This window comes from Apis florea, unplaced genomic scaffold (genome assembly GCF_048593485.1).
Source record: "Apis florea isolate Af1SG1 unplaced genomic scaffold, ASM4859348v1 contig_2350_pilon, whole genome shotgun sequence".
Lineage (NCBI taxonomy): Eukaryota > Metazoa > Arthropoda > Insecta > Hymenoptera > Apidae > Apis > Apis florea.
The window spans coordinates 3,882,579-3,909,089 of NW_028256565.1; the positions used below are offsets into that span (position 1 = coordinate 3,882,579).

At 41.7% G+C, this 26,511-nt stretch overlaps 1 protein-coding gene across 1 annotated transcript; it reads left to right on the forward strand.

Annotated features, from left to right (window-relative positions):
* LOC100863232 (homeobox protein Nkx-2.4) lies at nucleotides 1-26,511 on the forward strand. The gene is made up of 5 exons (XM_003696388.4): nucleotides 1-555; nucleotides 633-2,159; nucleotides 5,307-5,611; nucleotides 18,667-18,753; nucleotides 24,563-26,511. Exons 2-5 carry the CDS (start codon nucleotides 1,457-1,459, stop codon nucleotides 24,896-24,898), a joined length of 1,431 nt encoding a protein of 476 aa, XP_003696436.1. The 5' UTR covers nucleotides 1-555; nucleotides 633-1,456; the 3' UTR covers nucleotides 24,899-26,511.

Sequence of the window (26,511 nt, forward strand, 5' to 3'; positions counted from 1 at the left end):
AGGAGTACCCGACAGTCCTCTTCATTCATTCATCCATCCATCCATCCATCCATCCATCCATCCAGCCAGCGAGCGAGCCAGCCAGCGAGCGAGCCAGCTAGCGAGCCAGCCAGCCAGCAAACCATCCATCCATAGACGCTCTCTCCTCTCCTACGGAGAGAGAGTGTATCCTCGACGAAGGTGGAGGCGAAACGCGTAGAGTGGTACATCTACCATCGTCTCTCTATCGGCAGAGTCCAAGGACTCGAAGACCCCCCGGGTGATTTCAGTCGGCCGCCGGCCGGCTCTGGCCGGCCACTACTTCTCCACCACGTGTGTGTCATCCTTCCGTTCGCCGAATCGTTTCGTATCGTTTCGCAACGGGTCGTGCCGTGTCGTGCCTTCTCTCGGTGCCGTGACGTAACCGGATCGTGTTGTGTCTCTACGTGTGTCTCAACCCCGACCTCCTTCGTCCCACAAAAGAGGACCGATCATCAGTCGTGTGCAACCAGCCTCCTTCCTTCCAAGGAGGGAGCTTCGTCCGGGGACACTGGTCATACTGTCATTTTTATCAAGGTAGACGGTTGTTGGCCCGACCTTACCAACCTCCTCGTTGCTCCATTCGCGAAGAAAATTTTTTTGCCAAATTTCAGTTGTGGTTTTTCGAGTCTCTGACCTCGTCCCACTTTCGTCGATACGACATGACCTGTTGAACGGATAGAACGGATCGAGGATGACGCGGTATCGTCGCTGGACAACGACGCTCAAGTTCCGTGTGCACCGATGCGATGGACGCGTTTCCCAAACTGCATCCAATCCGTTGATCCGACGTTAGTGAAAACCGTCCGTGAGATGCGCGTTATCAAAAGTTGTACCTTGACCATGAAACGATGCAACACCTTTCAGTGATCGGTGCGTCCGTTAGGATTATTCATCGGTGCACGATATTATTTATCGGCACCGATTAACGGAACGAAGTGTAACTGTGAATGATTTTTTAAAACTGTGCTACGTGATGAATCCAGTCTTTCCTTCGAGATTAGACGATCGCTCTTGTTGAACCGACACCTTAGAAAAGAGCGTCGAAATTTTTCTTCGATTCACCACTACAAAAAAAAAAAGAAAGAGACATGTGCAGTTAAAAAGGAAAAAACGAAAAGTACAATCGAGTATAGATAATAGTGAGTATAGATAATATAGTATACGTAAAAAGGAGAGAGAGAGAGAGAGAGAGAGGGAGGGAGGGAGAGAGAGAGAAAGTTAAAAAAAAAAAAAAAGTCAAAAAAGCAGCATTTAGCGACGGGGGGAGGGGCGGCGAGTCGCTGCGAAATTTCGTCCGTTCCGAAAATCGATCGGAAAAACTCGACGCGTGTGTCGGCGGTGTTTCCAGTCATGTCGGTATCCAGCGGCTAGCGCCGGCCTCAGGATTCCGCGAAGCGCGAGCTTCAAGTACCTCGAGGGCGCGGGCCTCGTCGAGATGAGCGGTGGCAGCGGCGGGAACAGCGCCGGCAACCAGGGGAACGGCAATGCCACCAGCTATCACCAGCATCAGCAGCAGCAACAGCAACAGCAACAACAGCAGCAGCAGCAACAGACACAGCTGGAGCAAGCTAGCTTGCTGACAGATCTGAACGGTATAGACCTGGCGATGAGCCTATCGCCTAAACAGCACTCGTCCCACGTACAAGCCGCTGGTGGCGCTCATACCACACCGTTTAGCGTCACTGACATTCTCTCACCCATCGATAACGAATCGTTCAGGAAGCTGGAGCAGGTGATCGGCGTCGGCGTGGTCACGCATTCTCAGGTCTCGCCTTACGGAAACGCGTGCGGCGCCCGTGTCGGCGGCAATACCGGTAGCTCGAGCGCGAGCAGCGGCAGTCCACCGCTTCACGGAGGCTCGACGCCCGGTGGCGGTACACCCGGGCCGGTTTCCGGTCCGAACGACGCCGCCGGAGGAGGCAGCGCCGCTGCCGGTACCGGGTCAGGCATGACCGCCATGGGCAATCCTTACGCGACCATGCAGCTCACCTCGCAGTATCAGTACTGCGCCGCGGAATTGTCGTATCACCACGCGGGGCCAGCGGTCGCCGGGGGCGCGACCGCCACCGATCCCATGAGGTCCCATCATCCGTGGTACGCGCCCGCTCCGCCGGCCACTAACGATCCCCGCTTTGCCAGTGAGTATTTCTCGTTCTCCTTATTTTTATTCTTCCCTCTTCGCGGAGATCGATCGCCGTTTTAACAATCGCCTCTCATCGAGCGTGTGTATACGTATTACGATATTCCGAATAGAATGTTGTATTTACTGTTTGGCCGGGATTCACAATTCATTGGTGTTGCGTATTTTTCTCTTTTCTTCTGGAATCTAGTTTTCGATCAATCTGACAATCACGTATAATCTTCTTCAAAGCCTTTCTTTTTGCAATCAATTAGTTTTGGCGTTTTTCTATGGAGAAATTTTAAGTTTTCTTCTTTAAAAAGCAGAGAGGATCGTAGATTAAAATGTAATAATAAGCGTAAAAAGAGACTGTGAACGTATCTCGTTTTTCAAGAAAAGTAAGGGCGGCATATGGGTTGCACGCGATCATCCTTTTCGCCATCGACGAGGCACGTCTGTCCCTGCTTTTATTAGCCTCGTGTCTACTTTTGTTATTACTAGCTCGCACTTACGTCCATTTAGCCATCGATGAGGTATCGGATTCGTATTTCAATGTACACAACAGCCTGTTCCTCCATCGCATCGCTTCGCAACACACGGACTCGTGAATTCTTCCGTCGCGTATTCTTCAATCGTTGTATTCTTCCATCATGTATCTACGCGATTTGTAAATTTGATTGAATACCGAAATTAAACAATTGTTACACGGATAATAATATGTAACAATTATCAAACGACTTTACAAATAAACTTTTTGTCTTTAAATTTTTCAGTTGGATTTGAAGTTGAGAAGAATTTTTATAATAATAAAGTAAAATTGATATTTAACATTTTTATTGGAAAGATTATATACATATTTGATGAAAAGAGCGTTTCTTGTTGCAAATTTATTTCTTTCGTTACTTTCAATACTGGAAAAAAAGTTACACTTACGCTTATCACTTGCACGCAATTTGCCTAGATCATGTTTTAACTTTCCACCGTTCTAAACATTCATTTACTGGATAAATCGAATCTGCATAGAACGACACGAGGCGCCTCGTAGATACCGTAGTCCTCGAGGCTTCTCGCGTTTCAGAGGCCGCTGAAGAAGATTGTCGGCTAACAAAGCTCGTGTCCTTCGGACTTGTGTCAACATACGCTCGTCTCCTTGGATTTCTGTCGGCCGCACGCGCCACTCTGCTAGCCGCTAGAGAACGTATATCGATCCTTGGCCCCCGAAACGCGTGGCTACCGGACACTACCGGAGATTTTAGTTAAACAAATAAGCTTGAACGACCCTCGTCGCGCGAGGCTATCTTAACGGAACGTTTTCAAATTCAATTCTTCCCAATTTTTATCCAGAGAAACTGTAAAGAAGAAGATTTAGAATGGATCTTTGATTCGAAAAAATAATATGGAATAGGGTTTCATCAATGAATTATTTTTCAAATTTAATTCCTTGATATCGACATCTTTGGTGACACTCGAATGGAATAAGAGGAGTCTGCCACGACTTTTCTGACAATCATCAAGAGCAAAACAGGGGAGAAAGTTTATTGTCCATTCTCAGACTGCTATTATAAATTTCTTACAAGATCTTTCTCTCTGATCAAGAATTAAAGTTAAAGAAGCACGGACCTCTTGGAATCAACATTTTTATTTTATTCCTCGACACTCAGCAAGTGTGCAAACTTTGCCTATCTTTGAATCATCTTTGATGATTAAATCTTGTTTATACTCTGAACAAGTAAGCGTAATCAAGTCCATTATCTTTAAAAATGCTGTTGTTTTAGATACATCCTCCTCGTTTTAAAGTTAAAATTTGTTATTGATTTATTGAAACTTGTCAACCATAGAGAATAGGATTTTTGTTTGTCTATCATCTGTCTACCACGATACCATGATAATTATCCAGTCGATCGACGCGTACAAAACCGGTCGTCATGATTCTTTCTAATAGAAAATTCGACTTTAGTATCTACTTCAGGTATAAAACGTCAATTTGCTTAATGATATTCTTACGGATCTAACTACTTCGTTCGCAGAAGTTTCATCGAGACGTTGGATCCAGTCATTCTTTGTCGAGTTTCCATTGTCCTGGCTCGACCTCTCACCGATGATACCTCTCGTAACTTTATCGAAATATATTGTTTCGTGTATTACTAGAAAGTTAAACATTTGTAGTTTAATATATTTCTCTCATTTTGGAGAATCTGGTATGCAACCATTTCCACCACCCCTTCCATTCCTCTGAACTTCCAATCGAGTCAAGAAATATACTCTTTTATACTCTCATTCATCCAGATCTTAATCAAATTTACTCTTTATCCTCGTCCAAATCGAAATTTTCTCAATTTCACTATATCAAAAAAGAAATTTTCATTTGACAAGTTGCAGATGGCAATAGGTCTCTAGCTAGCTTCCTCGAAATATCTAAAAAAAAATCCCAAGATTTTTCTTAAATTTGTGAATGCCCACCGATTTTTTCGAGAAGAAAAAATGCGCGTAAACAAATTCGTTCGGTGTTTGACGCCTCGAGTGGTATTTCTTTCTCGAGGCGAGCACCGTCTGACAGGATGAGAATACGTTCTCACAGACATAATAATAATTCGGGACTTCATCGTCGGACCTCCCGTGCTCGATGACGTAGCACTTTGCAGGGATAAATCGCCGCTTTTGTCCCGGTCGGACGTGTCCGTTCTTGACAGCCCTTCGCCAACTGACAAGGGATGGACCGCTCGTTGGGTTTCAGTAGCTCGAATCTCACAGCCTCCCTACGCCCGCTTCCTTCTCTCGCGGGCACGCCTCGCGTGTTTCTCCTCTCCTCTTCGCGATCCTCCACAAATTCCAACCGGATAAATTATCCCGTCCGTCGAGTACGCATCGAGTATAGGCGCAGCGAACGGCGTCCCTCGGTAATTGAACACGAAGGCGAGGAATGCGCGCGATGCGACGTCTCTATGGAAATAGAGAAAGTGCTGCACGATGGAGATGTTGGGGAAAGTGGCGGAGATATTTTGTTCTCGTGCAATAAGAAAGTAAAAGTGGAGAGATTCCAATTCTCTTGGAGAAAGGAAACGAGAATAGAAGGGTCAAGATATAATTGTTTTTGTTGTGCCTGCAACAAAAAAAAAAAAAAAAAAAGGAAAGTATTGGCATTGATATTTCGAACGTTGTGTTGCAGTCTCGCGGCTAATGGGAGCCGCGGCGGCTGGTGCCGGGACCAACATGGCCGGCTGTTCGGTGGGCCAGTCAATGGGCGACGTGACCAAGTCGTCGGGCATGGGAGTGGGCGTCGGCGTCGGCGTCGGTGTTGGCATGGGCGTCGGCGCGATGCAATTTCCCCACCTTCCGCAGAGACGAAAGCGACGCGTTCTGTTCACTCAGCAGCAGGTTCACGAGCTCGAGAGGCGGTTCAAGCAGCAGAAATACCTGAGCGCGCCCGAACGGGAACACCTAGCCGCTCTAATTCACCTTACGCCCACTCAGGTACGTGTCAAATGATCTTCTTCTTCTTCGTTTATATTCTGTTTACATTCCAACTTTGATCGATTTTCCAAATGAAATCGTCCAAGAAGTACTTATTATTTATTGGCGAATTTCGACGTACTCGTCGATTTGTTGGAGAGAGAGAGAGAGAGAGAGAGAGAGATTTATTGAATTAAGGTTAGGTAAGATCATTTCTTCCAGTTGAAGTGTCGCGATTTTTTTTCTCTCAATTGAAATATCATGAAGTATCTTCGTTGATCTTAAAAATACGTATTACATAAATCATCGTTCTTCTACGATCTCAACACGGTTAATTGTAAACGTAACGCGAAATGCGATTCGTCTCGATCAACGACTCGAGCTCGCCACCTATTTTTGCTACGGAATACGATGCTTGAAATCGTGCGCGCACGCTTGCGTACGTACACGCGATGAGGATTAATTTCTGAGAGGAGATTAATTGCAGGGAGCAGGTGGTGGGTGTACGCGTGGGTGTATCTACGTCTCTCGGCCAATCGGATCGATCGACCTCAGGGGCGTTGGTTGCGTCGGAGTTGTTAGCCGGAAATGCCGACGAATAGACATTCGATTGCCATTACGGATGAACTTTTGAACGCTCGAAAAATCTTTGAAATCCCCTTTCGATCCAACTTCGTTGGAACTTCGTCGATCTTAGGTTAGGTTAGGTTTTCTTCCGGTACAATTCCCATTTTCTACTAAAATATCCGTATTTCATTCGGTTATTAATTTCGAGGAAAGCAGATATAGCAGGCCAGATTTTTGATCGTCGACGCGTTAAAGTTGTACCATTTAACACGTAACTCTAGTGGTGAAAGTGTTAAGCAAATCGTAGAGGAACGATGCGTCGAAAATAGTCCTCGAAGAGGTGTGTTTGTTCAAAGCAGGAGAGATGGAATTCGACCAGGTAGAATCGTCAGTCGAGGACTCGTTGCTGAGCTGAACGACGTGTAAATATTGTTTTTGGAACCCGAAATTTTTCCCTGTTGCCGGCTTTCTATCGGCAACGATTAATAATACGACGCGTTCCTTTCTCGAAAGGAAATTGCCTCGAAATAAATTGCTCGGGGAAAAATTTGTAAAATCCTTATAACACTTTTCGTGTTATCATCTGTCGTGTTATTCTAATTCGCTTCGTGCGTAAGCATTGATTTAGACAATTCGAGAGAATCGTTTTGGCGGTGATCATTTAAAGCGGTCTGGTCAGAATCAAATTTTAACGAGCAATCTTGATTGGGCAGACAGGTCTGCTCGGCACGATGTGGCAGTCTGGCAACAATAAATAATTGTTGCGCAGCTCATTGGTCGCATCCTGGTCGCTCGTCCCCTCGTTTAGTTTGTCGTTTCGTCTACCGCGCGTCTCTCGGCTCGAACCGACCTCTCCCCAACCATCCTACACGCTCGATTCGATCTACAATTCATAAAGATCATACAACGCGTTCTTTCACAAAATTCCATAAAACCTACAATCCTCGCAAATTACTCCATTCCTTCTTCTCTTCTTCTCGTCGTCACAAGTTCCTTCCATTTCCTCTTCAATAATAACGCCTCCTCCAAATCGCCTTCGTTCTTACCTTTCCAACCTCCAAGGGTTTCCACTCCTTTCGAGAAGAATCGAGAAGAAAAATGGCGGTGCAGAAATCAAAAAACCTGTGTGTTAAACGGAAGGCATGCGCTCGAGCGGTGCTCCCTAAACCGGAAGTCGTCGGCAACTCCCCGTCTACGCGGAACGGGGCGCGGAAGTCCGCAAAGAGGGCTGATTGCAATCAGCCGCGGATTTTCGCGTGGTTTCGCCGGGGGAGGCGGGCGTGTTGTGCGCTCGCGCGCGCACAAGTTTCGATAACGAGTTTCAGACTCGATGGTACTCGGATCTCGCCCGAGCCGTGAATGCCGGCCATGAAGGCCAGCCTCGGAAACGGGACGCGGAAAGAGATGTTTGAAGGAGAGACGGTGAAAGATGGATAGGGAGAGAGATGAAGTTGATCGTTTTATATACGTATAGGTACGCGCATACATATATATTTATATATGTGTGCGCACGCATATATATATATAAAGCGGACTCTTGAACTTCTGGGGACAAATGGAGACCAAACGAGCTGGCGGTATGTGTGTGTGTGTGTGTGTGTGTGCGCAAGGCAACCCTGCGGTACCATCCACTTACGGCCACTCGAAGTCTACGTACGAAGTCGTGCTCTGTAGGTAGCCCACGATGGCCGCACGGGGAGACTAACGAATCATTATGCGAGAGCTGTGCGAATCTTACGTGCCCTCGCGCCGCCACGAAAGCGATATCACGCGAGGAAAGGTCGGAGGAAGTGGAGCATGGCCGCGTTGCGTCGAGAAGCGTTTCCACGGAGAAAAGATTCGTGCAGCGAATTTGAATATTATTGGTAATTTTGCCTATTGTTGTTTCGACGGTTCGGTTTCTCTCAATTTTTCCCCTTTTCTTTCTTGCCTTTGAGAAATGTTAAGGATTATTGGATATCTTTTCTTTTCGAGAAATCCATCCAAATTCGGATCTTATCTGTCGCTGCTCCTTTTGGAAACGTGTCAAACAATTCTCGCGATCGAATACGTGAATTATCGAAGAAGAAGTTTTATTCGTACTTGTGAAATCCTTTTTTTTTTAATATAGACGGCGATATTTTGTTAACAAAAAAGAGGGAAAAGTCGAGGACGGAGTGAATTCGAAATGAAAAGGAAGAGGGGTGGAAGGCTCAAAGATTAACTTATGAATAAGAAAAGAAAAAAATCTGTCTCTTTCGCGAGGCAAGACAATTTTAAAAGCCAAACTCGAACTCGGTTTCAAAGGCAGGCAAGATCCGCGAAAACATCGGGGTTACGATCGAGGTAATCGAGCTAAATGAGAGGACAGACGGGGATTTTTCATCGTGAGAAAAGGCTATTGCGGATTCGACGGCCCTCGAGGAAAATTCTTTGGGACGCGATCGAGAATCGATACTGAATTAACGAGTCGAACGACGTAACGAACGGAAAGGAGATATATACCGATCCGCGCTCTCCAAGATACTCGAGCCTCGAGTTCGACGCGAGCACACTTTCGAGAGCTTGCAAAGGATCGAGAGATGCCGAAAAAAAAAAAAAAAGAAAAAGAAAAAAGGAGGAGGAGGAGGAGGAGGAAGAAGTAAGGAGAAAGGAAGGAAAAAAGAATTTTCCGCCTGTCGTTTGCCCGATCGACGGGCCAAAGTGCCGCATCGACCGTTTCCGGGAGAACGTCACGCAAAATCGACCCCGTTTCGAGTAACGAGACGACGAGCACTCGACTGGCTCGACAAGAAGCACCGATTTCTTTCTGCTCGTTCACCTCGATGATGGATCCTGATGGGAATCGGCACATGGAATCATTCTCTCTCGTTCTTGTTGCTCTCCAATTCCGTTTTCTTCTCAACGCCATTTTGGTTTCGTAGGCAGATTTCGATCAGAGTAACATTGATCGACTTTGATTTTTCGAATTTTTTTTCCCTGAAAGAAAAAAACGTTTCGTTAATATTAATATTGTCGAATCGTTCACAAATCTGGTACGAATTTACAAGCCAACTCGTAGAATATAATATAATATAACTTTCTACCTTGTGTTAATAATCTCTTTTCGAATTTATCCAAGTACAATAATAATAATAATAATAATAATAATAATAATAATAATAATCCGAAATGTTATCGAGAAAATCCGATAAAAAGCGAATATAAAGAGGTAATGAGGTTGCAGCCAAGTACGTGCCAAAGGATCTGGAGGAAATCCTGTCGATCATTTTGTAGAGATACCATCACGTGTGTTTGCACGACATTGAACTCGCACAGTCCTCTTCAGCGCTCCTCCTCTCAAGGCTGCTATATAAAGTCGAAGAGGGTAGATTCGGTGGTAGGCAAACCCATTATTACGATTATCTCCGTTGCTGAATTGCGAGGCTCCACGCTTGTCGCGGCTCGTTCCCTCTTCTTTCCACCCTCGCCTTTTCTTTTTTTTGTCTCGGTTGTTTATCGCTAGGAGAAGGAGAAATCTTCGTCGTTTAAAAAATCTCAACATATTTCATCGTTTTTGCATTGCTATTATTATTATTCGAGAATTAGAAAATGTTGCGAATTGATGCGTTAAATTCAATCGTGTCGATCGACTTGTATATCGCATGATAAGAGATAATTTACACAAGGGCGGGATAATATATACCAGCGTGAGCCATCCGTAAACAGTATTAAAGGCTTCTTCGATGGACGAGCAAATTTATAGCGGGCTTTACTTACTTGATGCCCGGATCTACCCTTTGAACGTGCATATAGAACCATCTAATATTCCTTTCCGGCCCGATACACAACGGAACGTTTATGCAGGCCTGTTGGAAGATGGAACAATATTTGCGAAACAGCTTTTCCTTTCCAACTTTTTTCTAAACGAACAATAAATATATAATTTTTCAAAAATGATTCAAAATTTCGAAGAGAGAGAGAGAGAGAGAGAGAGAAAGTATTTCTCTTTTATTTAAAATTTTATATTCACTTTTTTAAATTTTATTATTTTATTACATTTGTTTCTACATAACATACCTCCTTCCTACTATTTTTTTTACGATTCTTTCTACGATAAATCTTTTTGCACGAATTCTTTCACTTCGCGAACAAAACGTTTTTATTCTTCATCAAGATGATGATTTAATCTAAAATAAAATTATAAGATCGTTTCAAAATTTCAATACGTTTTGCATCCCCCGAAGTGCCCGTCTCTCTATTCATGTTGGACGTTCGATAGGTTTCGTTGAAATCGTTGGAAAGCGAAGTAGAAGGAGTCAGTGGACGATCTGGCTGGCGCTAACAATAAACGTCAATCGTCATTGTTTGACAGGAAACAATGGAAGGCGGGCGGCGGTTGTTTCGTCTACGCCCGATTTCGAGGCCCGCGAATTCCTCACTTCGGTGATTTTTCATTAATCCACGATCTCGCCTGAACTTCACGGTTTCTATTAATTATTTAACTTTTGATCAGGCTTGCCGCGCGTTTTTCCACTTTAATTAATGTCTCCCTTTTCCGCCATGCTCACCAGCCGTACGGCGCAGGTCGTCTAAATTCCCCTTGATATAGGTACTTTTTCCCTTTCTCTCTCTCTCTCTCTCTCTCTCTCTTTCCGTTCTTTCTCTCCTTCTTTTTTTTTCTTTTTTTTTTTTTTTTTTTTTACTTCCTTCTAATTAACTTCTCTCTCTTGCACCGGTCGGTCTTTTGCGTTTTAACGAGCTTTAAACTCGTTGTAACTCACCGGGCATAATTTGCGGAGACCCGTTGCGCGCGGCCTCTCGCGATTAAATTGTTGCGATCAATTTCGTACTCCGAATTGCTCCACGTTTAATTCGTCCACGTAGCGACCGATTAATTATGCATCCCGCTCGATTTCTCGTGCCGTCCTCCTTGGCCACCCCCACTATTACCATCTGTCTTCATTCTCAGTGATTATTGGATATTGCGAATAGTTTGATACCACAGTCGAGACCATTTCAAGACGAGAAAGACACCATTCATCAAAAACGTTTTCCATCTCGATTGTTACTCAATTTGTTTGAATTGTCATCTATCTCGTGGTATATTCCTACAAAGAAAAAACATTTCGTCTATAATTTATACTTTAAATAAAATCAATTTTTAAAAAGCCAAGCGACCATACCGTTGTTTTGAAAAATCTTCCAAAGAAGAGATCGGCACCATTCGATAGGCATCGAATCCGATACCGATCGAAATTTCGAGCTTAAAAAGGGGGTAAAATCCAGAACGTAAGTTGAGAAAAAGTGAGACAACCGACTCGGAGGGCAGAGAGAGAGAGAGAGAGAGAGGAGGCGGACCAGAGGGAGTGTAATTTGCCTCTAATGCGGCACTCGACGAAGCAGCTGGCTCTCCTCTCCTCCATTCGCCGGTCGGCCGCAACCGGTAACAGTAGCGATAATAATAACAATACCGGCAACAATGCCAGGAGTGGCCAACCATTGTAACAATGGGGAGACTGCACTTGGAGTAACAATGCGAGCGCAAAATGGAGGGACGCATCTGTGTGTCCCGTGCCAAAGAGACAAGGGATGATGCGACGATAGCGAGAGAGAGAGAGAGAGGAGAGGCAGCCATGTCCCAAAGACGGGAAACGGATCGTCGACGCGGCGAAACGCTGGTGGAAAAGTGTCATCCATGAAATTTTTCTCGCCAGGAACATTTTCGACGGTCATGAATATGCAGGCTAAGGTCGCTGTGACAACATCGCATCCTTTTAACACGAGAACCATCGAAACGATCGGCTCTGTTTTGATCTCCATCAAAAATTATTCGATCTTACCAAGCTACTTACACTATTTTAAACGTAATAATGCGTTTCAGCGACGTGGATAATCGTTTAGAGGTGGAAATATCTTGTTCGAATTATTATCATTGCGAACGTTTCTGTTCCGCTTCCGTTTTGTATATTTTCTTCGCGGTCGAACGGATTTGAGGTTATCTTGGAAGATTCGCGCGGGCACGCGCGTGAAATTCCTTTGGTGTCGAAATGCGTGCGGTTAATTGGACGTCGTGGAACGCGTGCGCGTATCTCTCGAGTGCACTCACGGCTCCCTCGCATAATAACGCACGCATGAATATGTCGTCGGCTTTTGCGGCCGCCCCCGCGTCATACCGCCACGCACACAGGCAGTATGTGGCCGGCGTAATTGCATTCCTCTCTTTTTCCTCGTCTTCCCGTGAAACCTACAGGTCACTGCAAAAGTCGTCGATCGAAGAGACATCTTGTGACGTTGCAGCAATGAAATATCCAAGTTATTCGATACGCTTTGATGACCTTGAACAATTGGCCCAATTGATTTTCGATGAAGAATAATCGAATTAAATTGAAGATCCGTGCAAAATTCAACGCGAGAATATTCGTTATCGTCGACGAGATTGAAAATGACAATGGATTCGTAAATTCTTCAGATTTTTTGAATTTTTGCTAATACTTTTGCGAGAAACGTCGTCTCAAAAAAATCTCTCTGAAAAAGTTTCGAACTTGAGGAAAATTACATTGTAAGGTAGACATTAACGAAGATATTAATGATAAATCAGAATGGTTACCTATATGGCTACCGTGTATTTCTACTTACCTACGTCCCATTTTCATGCTATAATGAAACTTCGTACAAATGGTGCATTGATTGCAACGGAAACGATTCAGCGAGCTCTTCTAAGCAGCCTCTTCGGCTGTTTGAAAATAATCGGCAACAATTGTTCTCCCAACACGGATCTATACGATACAACTACCGTCGTCTCATAAGTTTTTCAACGTGTTTGCATCAATTATCGCGACGAAGAGGCAGATTTACGAGTGTATTGTAAATACACTCGAACGTGCCGGTCGCGTAATACGCCACCAATTTCTTTTTATGCTACGCCCTGTAGAACGCGCGCGGACCCGTTCTTTTGTAATCCCACTGCAATTTCGGGACGCGAGGGTGCATACATTTTGAACCGCAAACATTCGCGTCCCCGGCTATTGGATCATCCCTGCCGTGAAACGACGAAGAAATTAGAGGGTGGAAAAGTGCGACCAAATGATTCCCGCATTTTCTTCAAAACTTTCAATTATTTTACAGCATCAAGAGTGTTCCACGCGTGGCACGATTGAAAACTCGTTGAATTTTAATTCTACTCTTGCACGTAGATCAAACTTTTTCGATTGTCCCTATAATTTTTTTGAAACAAATATAAATTTATCGCTCTTGTAATTATTCTTCTATATTTTTAAGATATTGGAGATTCGAAAGTGGTATTATTCACTCTACACCTCTTTTATTGTTGAAAAAGGAGGAACGTATGATTAGTTGTTCACACAGAAAGCGAATTAAATGGGAGGCTCGTTAAAGAGAAACTGGAAAGTCATTTCTATTTGCTGGGCCGAAGACCCCAGGTTTTCAGACATCCCGACTGGTAATCGGTAAGTCATCCCCGGCCGACGGTATTGAGTTAAAACAACAAAAGGGAGGCGGGAATCGTGTTTGCCCACGGGCCACCACTCAGAAGGGTCAACACGGGACAATTAACAGCCCTAATCATAATTTGACGTTGCTTGATCCTGGTATTCGCAAGCTCATCGTTGCGGTTCCTTGCGATGGAAACACTGTCCGTCACTTAAAATCAAACCTTCCAAATCCCTTTTTTCCTGCGATTTTTCCTTGCCCCCAACTCCTTCTGCAAATAATTATAATTGTTAAGTTAGTAGTGGCTTTCCTTTGGAAAAGCTTATTCCGAGATTCTAAAGTAATTCCACACTTTTCATATTTCATACCACTCGATAAAAAAGAGAATGGATAAATATTTTCTTCTTCAATTTTCTCTCTTTCAACAATCTAAAAAATCAAAACACGAATAATTTTTACAAATTTAACTTTAAAAGAATAGAATCAAGATCACTTCCAATAACAATAGATCAGAAGAAAATCACCCGTGCAGCCCGGGGCAAACGGATGCGTTCAGAAACGGTTCGGAACACCCCGAGTGGCAATTCTCGTCAATTACACGCGTCTTTCTTTCGAGCAACATCGGAACTATCCTGCAGCCCGCGGCTACATGGGGGTTTCCGCTGGATAATCCGTCGAACGTTGGTGTCGGGTGAAATTGCCCGAGGAAACAGTTGGCGGGCCTAGTAGAAGGGTGGTAACGCCCAATACTCCGTTGCTTGCGATGGTGGTGGTGATTTTGCGTGAACCCTCAATGTACGCGACGTAATGACGTTACGCTAACTTGATCAATCGTCCACTTTAACCGCATACTCCCTGCTCGAACGGATGTACGATCTCGGGCCTCTGTCGAGCATAAGCCAAACAGGTACTCGATGTTCCTCCCAAATGTCGCGTGTCCTCCGCTTTGATGAACTGCTCTCTGAATTTATCGCTATTCGATACACTAATTAATGTCAAAGATAAGAGATAAATGGCGTGTGCACAGGCGGAGCCGTGTGTCCAGGTGGATAATCCTTGATTAAAGACTCTGATAAATACTCTGAATGGATCGTTTAAATATGGTCGAAATAGAGTTGCGATTAATAGATCCCATCTTCGCTTCAACGACGAATAACTGGTGCGTAATCTGGAAACAGAAAAGAATTTATTAATGGCCACGAAAATTCTAGATTCGATATTGGATTAAATCAAGCGTGAAAAAACTCGTTTCCTTCAATTAATTTGTTTCAAAGGAACAGGTAGATTTTTATGATGTATACAGAAAGAAAGAAAAGCGTAGGGTGTTCGCAGATTCGCTCGAACGGTTACGCTAGAAGCGGTTCATTTACCTGGCTGAACGAGAGTCAACCACGAGTTAATCGGAAGTTAAAGCCAAGCTCCCCTTTTCTTGGTGTTGAGCAAACCTTGGCCGGACCCCTGCAGGCCCTGCTGCCTTTTTTGCACAAGCATCGACCTACCCATCGAAGATAAACAAGCTGTTTCTCGTTTCCTTTCTAATATTTTTCGCGTCTGATCATCCGATTAGAGTCCATTTTTTTTTTTTTTTTTTTTACAAGCAATATTTTAACAGGATTGAAAATATCCACTGATGTAGATACTAAGTTTTTGAATATTCTCAAAAATAAAAATTGTACAAGGAAAAGAAATATCGAAACGATCAGTTGTTTATATTTCCGTTTCTATGGTAAAGATGTAAAGTTATATGCTTTTATCGTCAAGAATCGGTATTTGTCACGAATTTCTTTCTTCCATGGATTGCTATATACACTGGAATATACACTAGTTATATCCCTATCTCGTTCAACTTTCTCTGTTTACACACCGCACCGTTGTGGGAGCGACGGACAAACGGACTGACGGACAGACCATTCCCTTGAAATAACAATTCTCTCTGTCAGTTCATATCCCGCCTTCATTTCGTCGAATCTTTTGCCATTCCTGCCTGCAAATTTTCGATCCGGATACAATTCAGATATCTCTCTCTTTCTCTCTCTCTATATATATATATATATACTCAATAAGATTTACTTGAATATCATATTTTTTTTTTTTCATTTTCTTTTAGAAATCTCTTATTTCGTTATTTTAACATTAATTACTAAAACATCTTAAATATTTTCTGAAGTTTTTGTAAATTTTTTACGCGGTTACAAAGTAAAGATGAAAAAGAAATTCTAAACAACAAACGCGAGAACAGCAACGGGGTATATACATTCATACTTCAATTGCATCGTCCAGCTCGCGAGGGCAAGAAGGCTCAGGACAAAAAGGAATGAGTGACACGTGAAAGTAGAGAATGCAAGAACGCGTTGAGGCAAGCAAGGCCTGTTTGTAGACCTCTCGAAGTCGCCGCACACCCGAAACTCCACCGGCTTCAACGAGTGGATTATCGGTGGAAAAGGAATTAACGAACGGGAGCGGCGAGAGAGTACTTCCCTCGTCTAGTACCTCTTCGTGGCTTTTAGATAAGGTCTCTCCGCCCTACGCATCAGTCGCACCACAAAACATACGCGGAAAGTCGCGCGAAAGGACTTGCCAGATACAAAGCGCTTTTCTTCGCAACCTTTGCTCCTTCTCTTTCTTCCTCTTGTTTTCAAGCACCTTCCATGATTATGAGCGATTTATATGTGCGATACTTGATCCTGAAAATGAGCTGAATTAAAATGAATGTTTAAAATATATAAAATTTTATATTACATATGATATATTGATGAAAAGTATTTAAAAAAAAAAAAAAATAATAATAATAATAATATCCAGAGTTCTTGGAAATATAATGATATAATTTTCATCCTCATCTTCCGACTAGTATTGGCTATTAATAATATAAATTGGAATACATAATTAATTTTAACTAGAAAATAATTGAAAGAAATAAAACAAGCTTTTGTAGAAACATAAGAAACCACTTAATATTACGGAATTAATAAGATGTATAATTACATTGGTAGTCAATACTCACAATATTTTTTTCTTCTTTTCCATAACACTTATTTCAAGGACCAATGACAAATTAAAACATGAATCATTGTATATCAGCAAATAGATGCAAGTATTCCTAGAAAAGGGTATTGGGTAATCACTTCATAAAGCGGCAATTGGAAAATTGTGTTCTCCATAGATCGGTATTCCTGGCGCACACGTGAGGCGGCGGACGAGGACTGCCTCGAAGGGGAACAAGAATTTTCGAGGGTGGCCGATCCCGCTAATATTCAAAGAATTAGACAGACGGTGGTAGACTCTTGAGACACGGTCTACTGCACGGAGCCCCTTAAAGTGCTTTCGTTGCATTCTACGGTGCGCATAACTTCGACAATGGGGGGTTACACGGGGCTACACAGGGGGATTGCAGCGGGTTACAGGCACTCGAGTAGGAGGTTACAGGCAAGGCAACATATAGGTCGGACTCGCCTTTGATTCATGCGATAAAAATCAAGCTTAGGCGCACCTTTCACACATGCCTCTAATTTGCCCCTTTGTCCTCATTTTTAAAATTGTTCAATCCACTGTTTTTCTTGCCTCCATGAATTCAACCGAATTTTATTCACTCATTCCAATTTGCGCCATTACAAATCTACCTTTAACAGAAAGATTAAAATATAATATATTGATTTTCATGTATAGTAATCATTCAATTTATAATATAATAATTTGTTTGATTTAACTTACTAATCTGTCAATACGTTTAATTCTTAACCGATGTTTCAAAAAAATAATTAATTCGGTGATCCTGATCTATCTATAAATACTATTAAAATATTTTAATGATCTGTTAAGCTAGTTCATTCGTTTTTCTTCATCCTATAGCTTTCAATGTACAAAATTAGCTATTAATTAATATTTTCATGAAACAAATTATTTATTCTATCAATATAAACATGTATCAAACAAAAAAAAAATATTCAATTTAAAATTTTTAGATTTTTAAAACATATGGTTGTAACACTTTGATAATGCACGATGTACTGTTTAACACTGACGGCGTTATCTTAGCAAGATCGTGTGTTAAGGATTAAATCGGCCGACAGAAACGGAGGGCATTGTTTTCGCGATTTGACGACAATACCATGATCATCGGGACGCGCCCCTGTGAACGCAGCATAATGCACAATACGGATTATAACGCGCCGCTGTCATAAGCAGATGCCGATTTCGATCCCGTCCGCACGGCCGGCTTCCCTAATCGCGTTCAATTGCCGTAAAAGCGGTTTCGAGCGTAGCACGACTGCTCCTGGGTCGGAACTTCATAAAACTGCGATGTTTTTTTCCTTTTGACATCGTATACAGAAGAAATCCCATCGGTAAAACTTCTTGATGATCTCATTGCAGGAAATCTGGTTATTTTAGATATCCATTTGATAACTCTGGAATTGAAAGTTTAAGTGGGATTAAAATTCATGGGGTTTTTAACAGGAAAAAATATTTTATTTTTTGTTTTCATCAAATAACTAGAGAGGTTTTCTATTCTTTTCTATTCTTCATTTTAAACGTATACAATTTGTTAAATAAATAAGAATAAATAAATTGTTAATGTAAAACAAAAAATATAAAATTTACTAATAAAGAATCAATAGCAAAGTGCAACGAAGTTGTTCTTTAAAATATCTAGAAAATATCTAGCAAAATGAACAAAACGTTAAATCTGTCTTGAAGGAATAACAAACTTATAATAACTGTGGATTATAGATTTAAGAGGGACTATATATATATAATAGTTCCATAGGTTACTTAAAACATACACACATGATAAAAGACTTGGTCCCTTTGAAAAAATATTTCAGTTTCTACCTGACAACAATTCACGCACCAAAGATGTGCTCCCGCTTCTGATGCTAGGAAAGGAAAGAAAGTTAGATTTAAATTTAATCCAACTAATTCGATCCAACTTTTCTTTCCTCTTAAATTGTTTACAAATTTTAAAAAAATTAAAAAAAAATATACTTATTAGCTTATAAATTGTTAGAATTGAAACAATATATTGCTTATCTTTTTTTTTTTGTAATTCCTATTAATGATAATTTCATTTTAATAGGAAAAATTACTTTTTCACGTTACAGGTAAAAATATGGTTTCAAAATCACCGATACAAGTGCAAGAGGCAAGCAAAGGAGAAGGCGATGGCCGAACAGAATGCTCAAAATCAGGTAATTACCTGTTAAAAAAAGAAACATAAAAAAATTAATCTAAATACATTCGAACAAATCAAAAAATATAATATCAAAGTAAAATATAGTAACATACAGCCTAAAAGTATAGAAAGTTAGAGAAAGAGAGGAGACAAGGATTAAATTAAATTCTGTCGTTCGACTGTCTCTCGTGTGATGATAATACGCGTCCTCGATAGATCGGATTTCCCGAGGGATTTCGAAACGGCGAGACACACGACAAAATATCGAGCGTTTCAAAATGAAATGCTTTTAAATGAAAAATATTCCGGACGCGGCGCGGATCCTCGCATCCACATCGTATTTCGTTTCGAGTGGTCCACTCAACCAGCTCGAAGCGATTCTGCATTCATTTCGTTATTCCAGTCGAAATTTTTGCAGGGATACCGATCTCCATGAAACGTAAAATTGTCTGTGTTAAACATGTAATTACCACGATGTTTTCGCGACTAACTGTTGCCGGATCATTTTTATTTTTATCTCCTATTTTTGTTTTCTTCTCTTCATCATTTTTCCTGTATATCTTGTTATGTTTTATAATGTTTTTCACCTTTTTACGAACGACAAAATTCGTTTCAGTCTCGACAAGCTCGCGATTCATTGATCAGTAATACTGTTTTGGAAAAGAGAAATTAGAGAATTAAAATATTTCAATATTTATATTCAATAATTATGTAATATTTGTATTTATTAACTTTGTTATTTGATGAAGTTATATATAATGTGAAAATTGTTAAACGTAAAACTTTAATTGTAATTTTTTTAAATATGGCGTCGAGAACAAGAATTTCGAAAGCGTACGAATATTATTTCGTATCTGTAGAAACCTGTCAAACAAGCTCTTTCTTTCTTTTTCTCTTCCCTCTTTTTTATCAATTTTAATAATGACACACCAGATTCCCGAGATATCGTAATTGCAAGTTCGAAACGTGCCCTGTCTCGATCTTGCCGTACGCACTGACGAATACGAATCGCTCTTCCATCCAAGTTCCCTTTCCTTCTAAAGAATAACATTCAAAAGAGATGTCAGAAGACGGCGATCGTAGCGATACACACAGACAGATTCGTCCCGGTGAATACATTACAGGCCGGTACGAGTATGCGAGATCACGGATGTCCTGGCATGCATTAGCAGCAAATCGTTCGATTCGAGTTAGCGGGAATCGGTATGTCGTGTCGTTTTAGCGGCGCTGAAAATCATTTTCGTGTCAACATGCCGACGATTATTTGCTCTCTGTCAGTTTCTTACGCTTCAAAATGGATTTCTTGCACGACTATGAAACGTGCAACACGCTTCTCGGAAATGTTTTCAAATCGTTTCTATCTAGCTACTTCGTTATCGCATCTTCTTTTTTCTCTCTATACCGCTATGTTTTTTACGAGTTGAAAATATTTTTGCAAAGAATACGTTCAACGTGAGCGACACTTCACGTGGAATGGCGTTTCGAGGTAAGCGGATTTTCATAGCGTGTTTTTCGGCCAGCATCGACTTCACCATTTCATCGAATTTCGATGGAAACAAGCACATACGTCGCACGATTTTCGCATAAAACCACTTTTCAGGTGACGAGGATCAAAGTTATTCTCATGTTTTGGTCCATTGTGATATTCAATTTAAACGACAAACACTTGTTTTAGATGGAATTAATTAAATTTATTTTCACTATTTACTATTTAATCTTTGTATAATTTTTGATCTTGCACGATTTCATTTCTAAAATTATCTTTCAATTTTTTTTTTGACAATCATCACGATTTTAAACGTATAATTGTGTTGATCTCAATTTTTAAACATATAACAAGTAGTTATTCAGATCGCGATCAATTTTGTTTCTAAATAGAGTCGACATTGTCGCCGCCAAGCGGCAGCTTGTAAACATCCATAGAACATTAATGGTGTTGAAAGTTATCCAGTGTCCCGATCTGTGAACCGTCCTTTCCCCTCAATTCGTCCACGCCAGAACGAGCAGCCGCCCCATAATTTACTCGTTAGTTTTTCGTAGTCCCTACATATTCTACTTTCATTCATTTCTTTTTATTCCTTATCTCTCTTTTCATTTCTTTTTCTTCTTTTATAGCTAGTAACTTACTATTTCTTTCTCTTTTGCTCCATTACTTACCATAGTTTCGATTTCAATTCAATAACTTGTTTACGGTTCCTTCCTATTTTCCGCACGGTATTTTCATTGTATTATCTTGATCTGTTCGATGATACGTATAATTATGTGGCAGGGATCACATGCATGGATGGTACACATGTATCGGGCGTAACAATATCATTTACGTTTTGTATAGTAAGTACATCGTATAGATAGCATTCTCAATACAGAAATCGGATCTTTCGCATAAAAGAAATTTCGGTAACTTTTTATTTTTGCTGCTTTCGGAACGCAATCTTCCCCAAGTAATTATTTACAAAATATAGTAAAATTTATCTGACAAATTTGTCTTGTTGAAAAGTTGGTATTAAAAACGTAGGAATCTAAAATTTTTAAATTATATTCGGAATAATTTATAAATATTTATTGTGACAAAATCATTAATAACTGATAAAATTAATCGTTTTTATATTTAAAACGCTATGCGACGTGAAGGTAGCTACGTCGTCGACGACGACGACGACGACGGGTTGGTAGGCAGAGCTCCAATTTTTTTTCCCTCTTTTTTCCCTTTCTTTCGTTTTATTCCATTTCCTCCCCTCGCGGCGGTAAAAAAATTTCAAGTGGCAGCGCGAGCGAGCGAGCATGAGAAAAAGAAAGAGAAAGAAAAAGACGGGCAGGGAGAGCGGGTGAGAAGAAGAAAGAGAGAACGACAAGAGAGGGGAAGAGAGGTATCCTGCAGGGGAGCGCGGAAACGGGTGCTCGAGGACCGGTCGCCATCTTGCCATGAGTACAGTCATGCACAACACCTGGACGCGAATCGGGGTTACCAATACTACTACTATTGATATCGATTAACCCTCCCCTCGAGACGCGAGCTGTCGATCTTTCGACCCGCGGATTGTAACTTCGAGTTGCAATCGAGATTAAGTCGAATGACATACGACATCTTTGTGTCCAGAATGTAGAAATAGAAAATCGTTCGCGGATAGCGAAGTTGTATTATGATAGAGTATCGTTCCATTTAAATAATCGGTAAGGAAAACTCAAAATTAAAATTTTTACAGTTAAATATTAAGTTATAATAAAATTTGTTTGAAAATGATAAATTATTATTATCATTAATTCTCAGTAACAATTTTAAGGAATGAAACAAAAATTTAAATTATTCTTCTCTACGAATCTTGAAAAAAATAAGAGTGCAATGAAAACTTCGTGGCCTGGTTTTAGCATTTTTCTGGCAGAGAGAAGGCGCGAAAGTTGTTTGGCGAGTATCGAGAGACCGTCTAATGTAATTACACTCGTGGTAAAACATCGGTTATTAGATTTAAAAACCACTTCCTCGTTTACAAAACCCATTGAATTCCATTCGTCGTGGAAACGAGAGGTCCCGGCAGAAATCTTTTAATATCTCTTCTTGTGGTTCTTTGTTCGACCGAGGTTTCTGTAAAGAACGAGACATAGACGACCGCCGGGCTGGACTTGGTAGTGGTGGGATAGGAGGAGGAGCGAAAAAGGGGAAAAGCTGTGGCACTGGTAGAGCCCAGCTTTTAGTTAATTATATCAGTTCCGACGATGACGAGTGTTTTTCCACGAGAGATGCATTCACGTGGAAGTCACTGGCGCGCGCAAGCGGCACATTTAGATATTCGATGCGGTTGTATACATGGAATGAACATCGGCTGCGACCACGTAGATGTTTCAAGTACAATTTATTTTGCAAATATCCCTGCCCTCGTTTCTCGTCTCCTCGTGATATATTAAAGGAATTAAATATTCCGTAAAGGGTATCTTTTTAAAAAGGCGATCGTCTATACAGAATATTCTTTGCTAGCTGTTTGTCCTTTCTCCAGCCTCGCTTCTTACCTATATATTAGGGGAAAAAATATTAGGTATACACAATAAATCCGATTAAATCGCCAAATAATGATTAATATTAAGACGAGAGATAAAAGGGAAATATAAAATCGAACACTGTTTCACTCGCTTAAGCATAGAGATATAAAAAAAATAGAATCTCGGTCGAGTCCTTAACCTAAAAAGCAACCGGTGACAACGATCGCTTCCGTGGAAGGAAATATGTATACTCTGAACTGAAAAGGGGACGATGTTCCTCGAAGGGGGAAAGGGAAATCGACGCATAATATGCTTCCCGAGAATTCAATCGCGGCCGCGCGATCACGGCAACATTGAGGCTCATTATGCATGGCGCGGTGGTCGCCGCTCATAAACACGTACTACTCCGTTCCTAAGCACGGCCATTTTCGCCGGAAATCGCTTAACGCGTGTTGAAGTGGCTAAAGTGGCGTGACGCGTGACGCGCGCGCCGACCGTCATGCGTTTAGCGTAATCGTCACTTTGTCAGCGTGAAGTGCACGGCATGCCTGCACTTATGTTCGCGGCCAGTAACGTGCACGTAAGTTCGTGTTGGCCACTCGAATCGAATCGTTGTTACATACTCCACCCCCATTGTTTCCTTTCATACGTAAACCTCCGGACGCCCGATCATTGCACAGCCTCGATAGACATTTATTTTTAAAATAAATTTTTCTGGGCGAGCTGAGTTAAAATCTGCGAATCTGTAATGGAAAAAACGTGTAGATCGGGTAAATATAGAGAAGCTCTCGTTCGAAATATATTTTATCAGAATTTTTATTCATTTATTCTCCATTCTTGAACTTCATCCGACGCGTTCATAGACTAGAGGCTTCGTTCGTATCTTCTCTCGAGATATCGAAGCGATCTTTCTTAAAAATAATTTCTACTCGATGTTTACCTTCCACTTGAAATACAGTCTGTATGTATATACGATCTCTCAAGACGTATCTAACACTCTAACCTAAGTAATCAACGAAGCATTTTTAGATGATCCAAAAGAGACGCGTGTTTCGCAATTTTCGCAATTTTCCATCCAGATTTTTAAAAAGGACGATCCATCCAGTCCGTCGGTCGGAATAGGCGTTATTTCCGAGCGGCCGCGATCATATTATTAAAGCGTCGCTGACGTGGAGATCGAAGAGGAATGTCGTGTACCGAATGTTGATACAGCTGAGTGGTCGTCCCGGCAGGTACTCGGCCGGCTTGCTTCGGCTTCTGTTTGGCATGCCGTGGGGTCCCGCTCGTCGTATTCAATCCCCCCGGATAGAAACGCAGGGAGACGAGGGACAGCAGTTCTCGATGTTGACGCGGCTCGACAGAGCCCCGGCTGGAACCCGGCTGTGGTCCACGGTAGCTGGTACTGTTTATTCGTAATGAGAGAGAGAGAGAGAGAGTCTCTCCCAGGCTGCTAGAGTACGAGTACGCTCGAATGCTGATCACGAAGTATCGCACGGGTTAAGTACCTGTGCCTACCGAGCCCACGTGTTTGCTTGGAACACAGAAGCCGAGCCACGACGTCGTCTTCTCCATGGCTCGTCGTACACAGCCTGTGCACCTACGTGTGGATTGAGTGTACACACCGCTCGATCGGATAGCCTAGGCTGTCGTTTCTCTTTCTCTCTCTCTCTCTCTTGGACGAACGATGTCGGAGATTCGAAATTTAATCCCTTCCTCACGAAGCTTTAGAGAACTGAATTCTAAAAAGAAAAATACGTTCGTGATTGATAAAATCATTTTATCATCGTTTCCAAACGCGAAATTATAGATATATATACACCTATGTCTGTATGATCTTATTCTCTCTGTTACAGAGTGCCAGCTCGCCGCGACGGGTAGCTGTGCCGGTGCTGGTAAAAGATGGGAAACCATGCGGAAGCGGGGGCGGAAACGAGGGCAGTCGTGGCGGGCCAAGCGCGGCCTTGGCGAGTCCAGCCCCTCACATGACCGCGGCGTCGAGCCCTCACGGCTCTCATCACGCGGCCTCTTCGGTACCTCATCACTCGGTGGTCGGTGTGAACCACGTCATAACGTCCAGCCAGAGTCTTCAGCATTGCTCGTACTCGAGGACTGGTGCCCAACAGAGCATGCAACAGCAACAACAACCGCAATGCGGCGCGTACCTACCTTTCCAAGGCCGGGCCTGGTAGTACATGCCATCCGCGGCGGGGGCCAATCCCTCCGTCGCAGGTCCAGCTGCTTGGTACCCTTTGGAAGACAGCCCCTAGAAAAAGTCCGTATCCCGTGAATTCGTTTCCAGAACAGCTTACCTAGATGGCTGGAACTCATTGGAATTGAACGACGAGACTGATCTAGAGGATACACTGTCCTTCCTTAGTGACGAATATTCAACGCAGATACTGGACAGAGACTTGGTGAAATCGTCCGCTCGCAACAAGGTGCAGACGCTTAACAATTGTCTTCAACGGAGATGAAGTGATTCGAGAGACATTGAGGGGGGAAAAGAGAATTCTGCGTGGACCGCAGGACGGTTACTTGGAGCCAGTGTTCAGAGCGTGAAAATCTTTCTCTTGTACAGCTTCAAGGAAGTTTTTCTTCAACGAAGGTGCGGATCACTTTGACTATTATATTAGATATTTGGATCGATGAAAGTCGTGATGGATCTAAAAAAAAAAAAAAAAAATTGGAAATACGAATAATTTTCTGCGATACAAAGTACTTACATCAATTTTTGTCAATTTAACAATTTGACAATTACTATTGTAGAAATTCAATTCTGTTTCCTGTTTAGTCTGAAGATCTGTTTTGCGAAAACAGTTGAGTCTTTCTAAATTGCAAAATTGTTTCAATTTCAACGAATATTTAATATGATTCTATCTTGGAAGAGAAATTTGAGAATGCAGGAACAAAGACGAGTGTGAACATGGGAAGAACGTTATTATACGTACGATTAATACTTGTTTATCCTAATAACGATAACGAATTCCACTGAAAAAAATATTGGATTACGTAGCTATTACCCAATCGTCTATTTTTCATCGGCGGTTAATCTTCAATAATATGAAAACAAAGTAACTCAAAGAAAAATCAGAATTTCAATTCGATGTTAACGATACAAGTACTTTCTAATTTAATTTAAAAAAGTTGCTTCGAAGAAAGCATCTTGTAAGAAAGAATCTTGTCCGCCACTCATTAATTCATATAAAAGAAATTCATGTTAATTCACATAAAAGAATAATTTCAACCAAGTATTCACAAATATTAATTAAATTTCAATTTAATAAGACTAACTAATCCTTAAAAAGATTATTTTCTAAATTAAGAATAACGATGATCTTCAATCGAAGTAAAAACGATATCTAACTAATTTTATACAATAACAAATTTACATCCAACGAAACCAGCATCGATGAAACGAAACGTTGAAACGGTGCGCGCGAATAATCTGGCTAGTGCACTCGAAACGTGTCGATTCCAACTGCGAGAAACCGTACACCGATCGCGGGCATTGCGTGTGTCATCGGAGACGTACTTTCGCGACATTGTTGTACTGCAACAACGTGTAACGTCAAAAAGGACTCAGATTACCACTGGATAGAAATTCTACGTGCGGAGCGGTTACGAATGGTCGAAGACTAACTTTGAAATTTTGAATTGTTCTAGTTATTTTATTCCAACGGACCAAAGAGAAAATAATACCATATGAAAAAAATTTGATTTAACGATTTTTGTAAAAAAAAAAAAATAGGATCCATAAAGGAAAATATTTTAAATAAAAATTTAAAAAGGAAATATCTAGCAA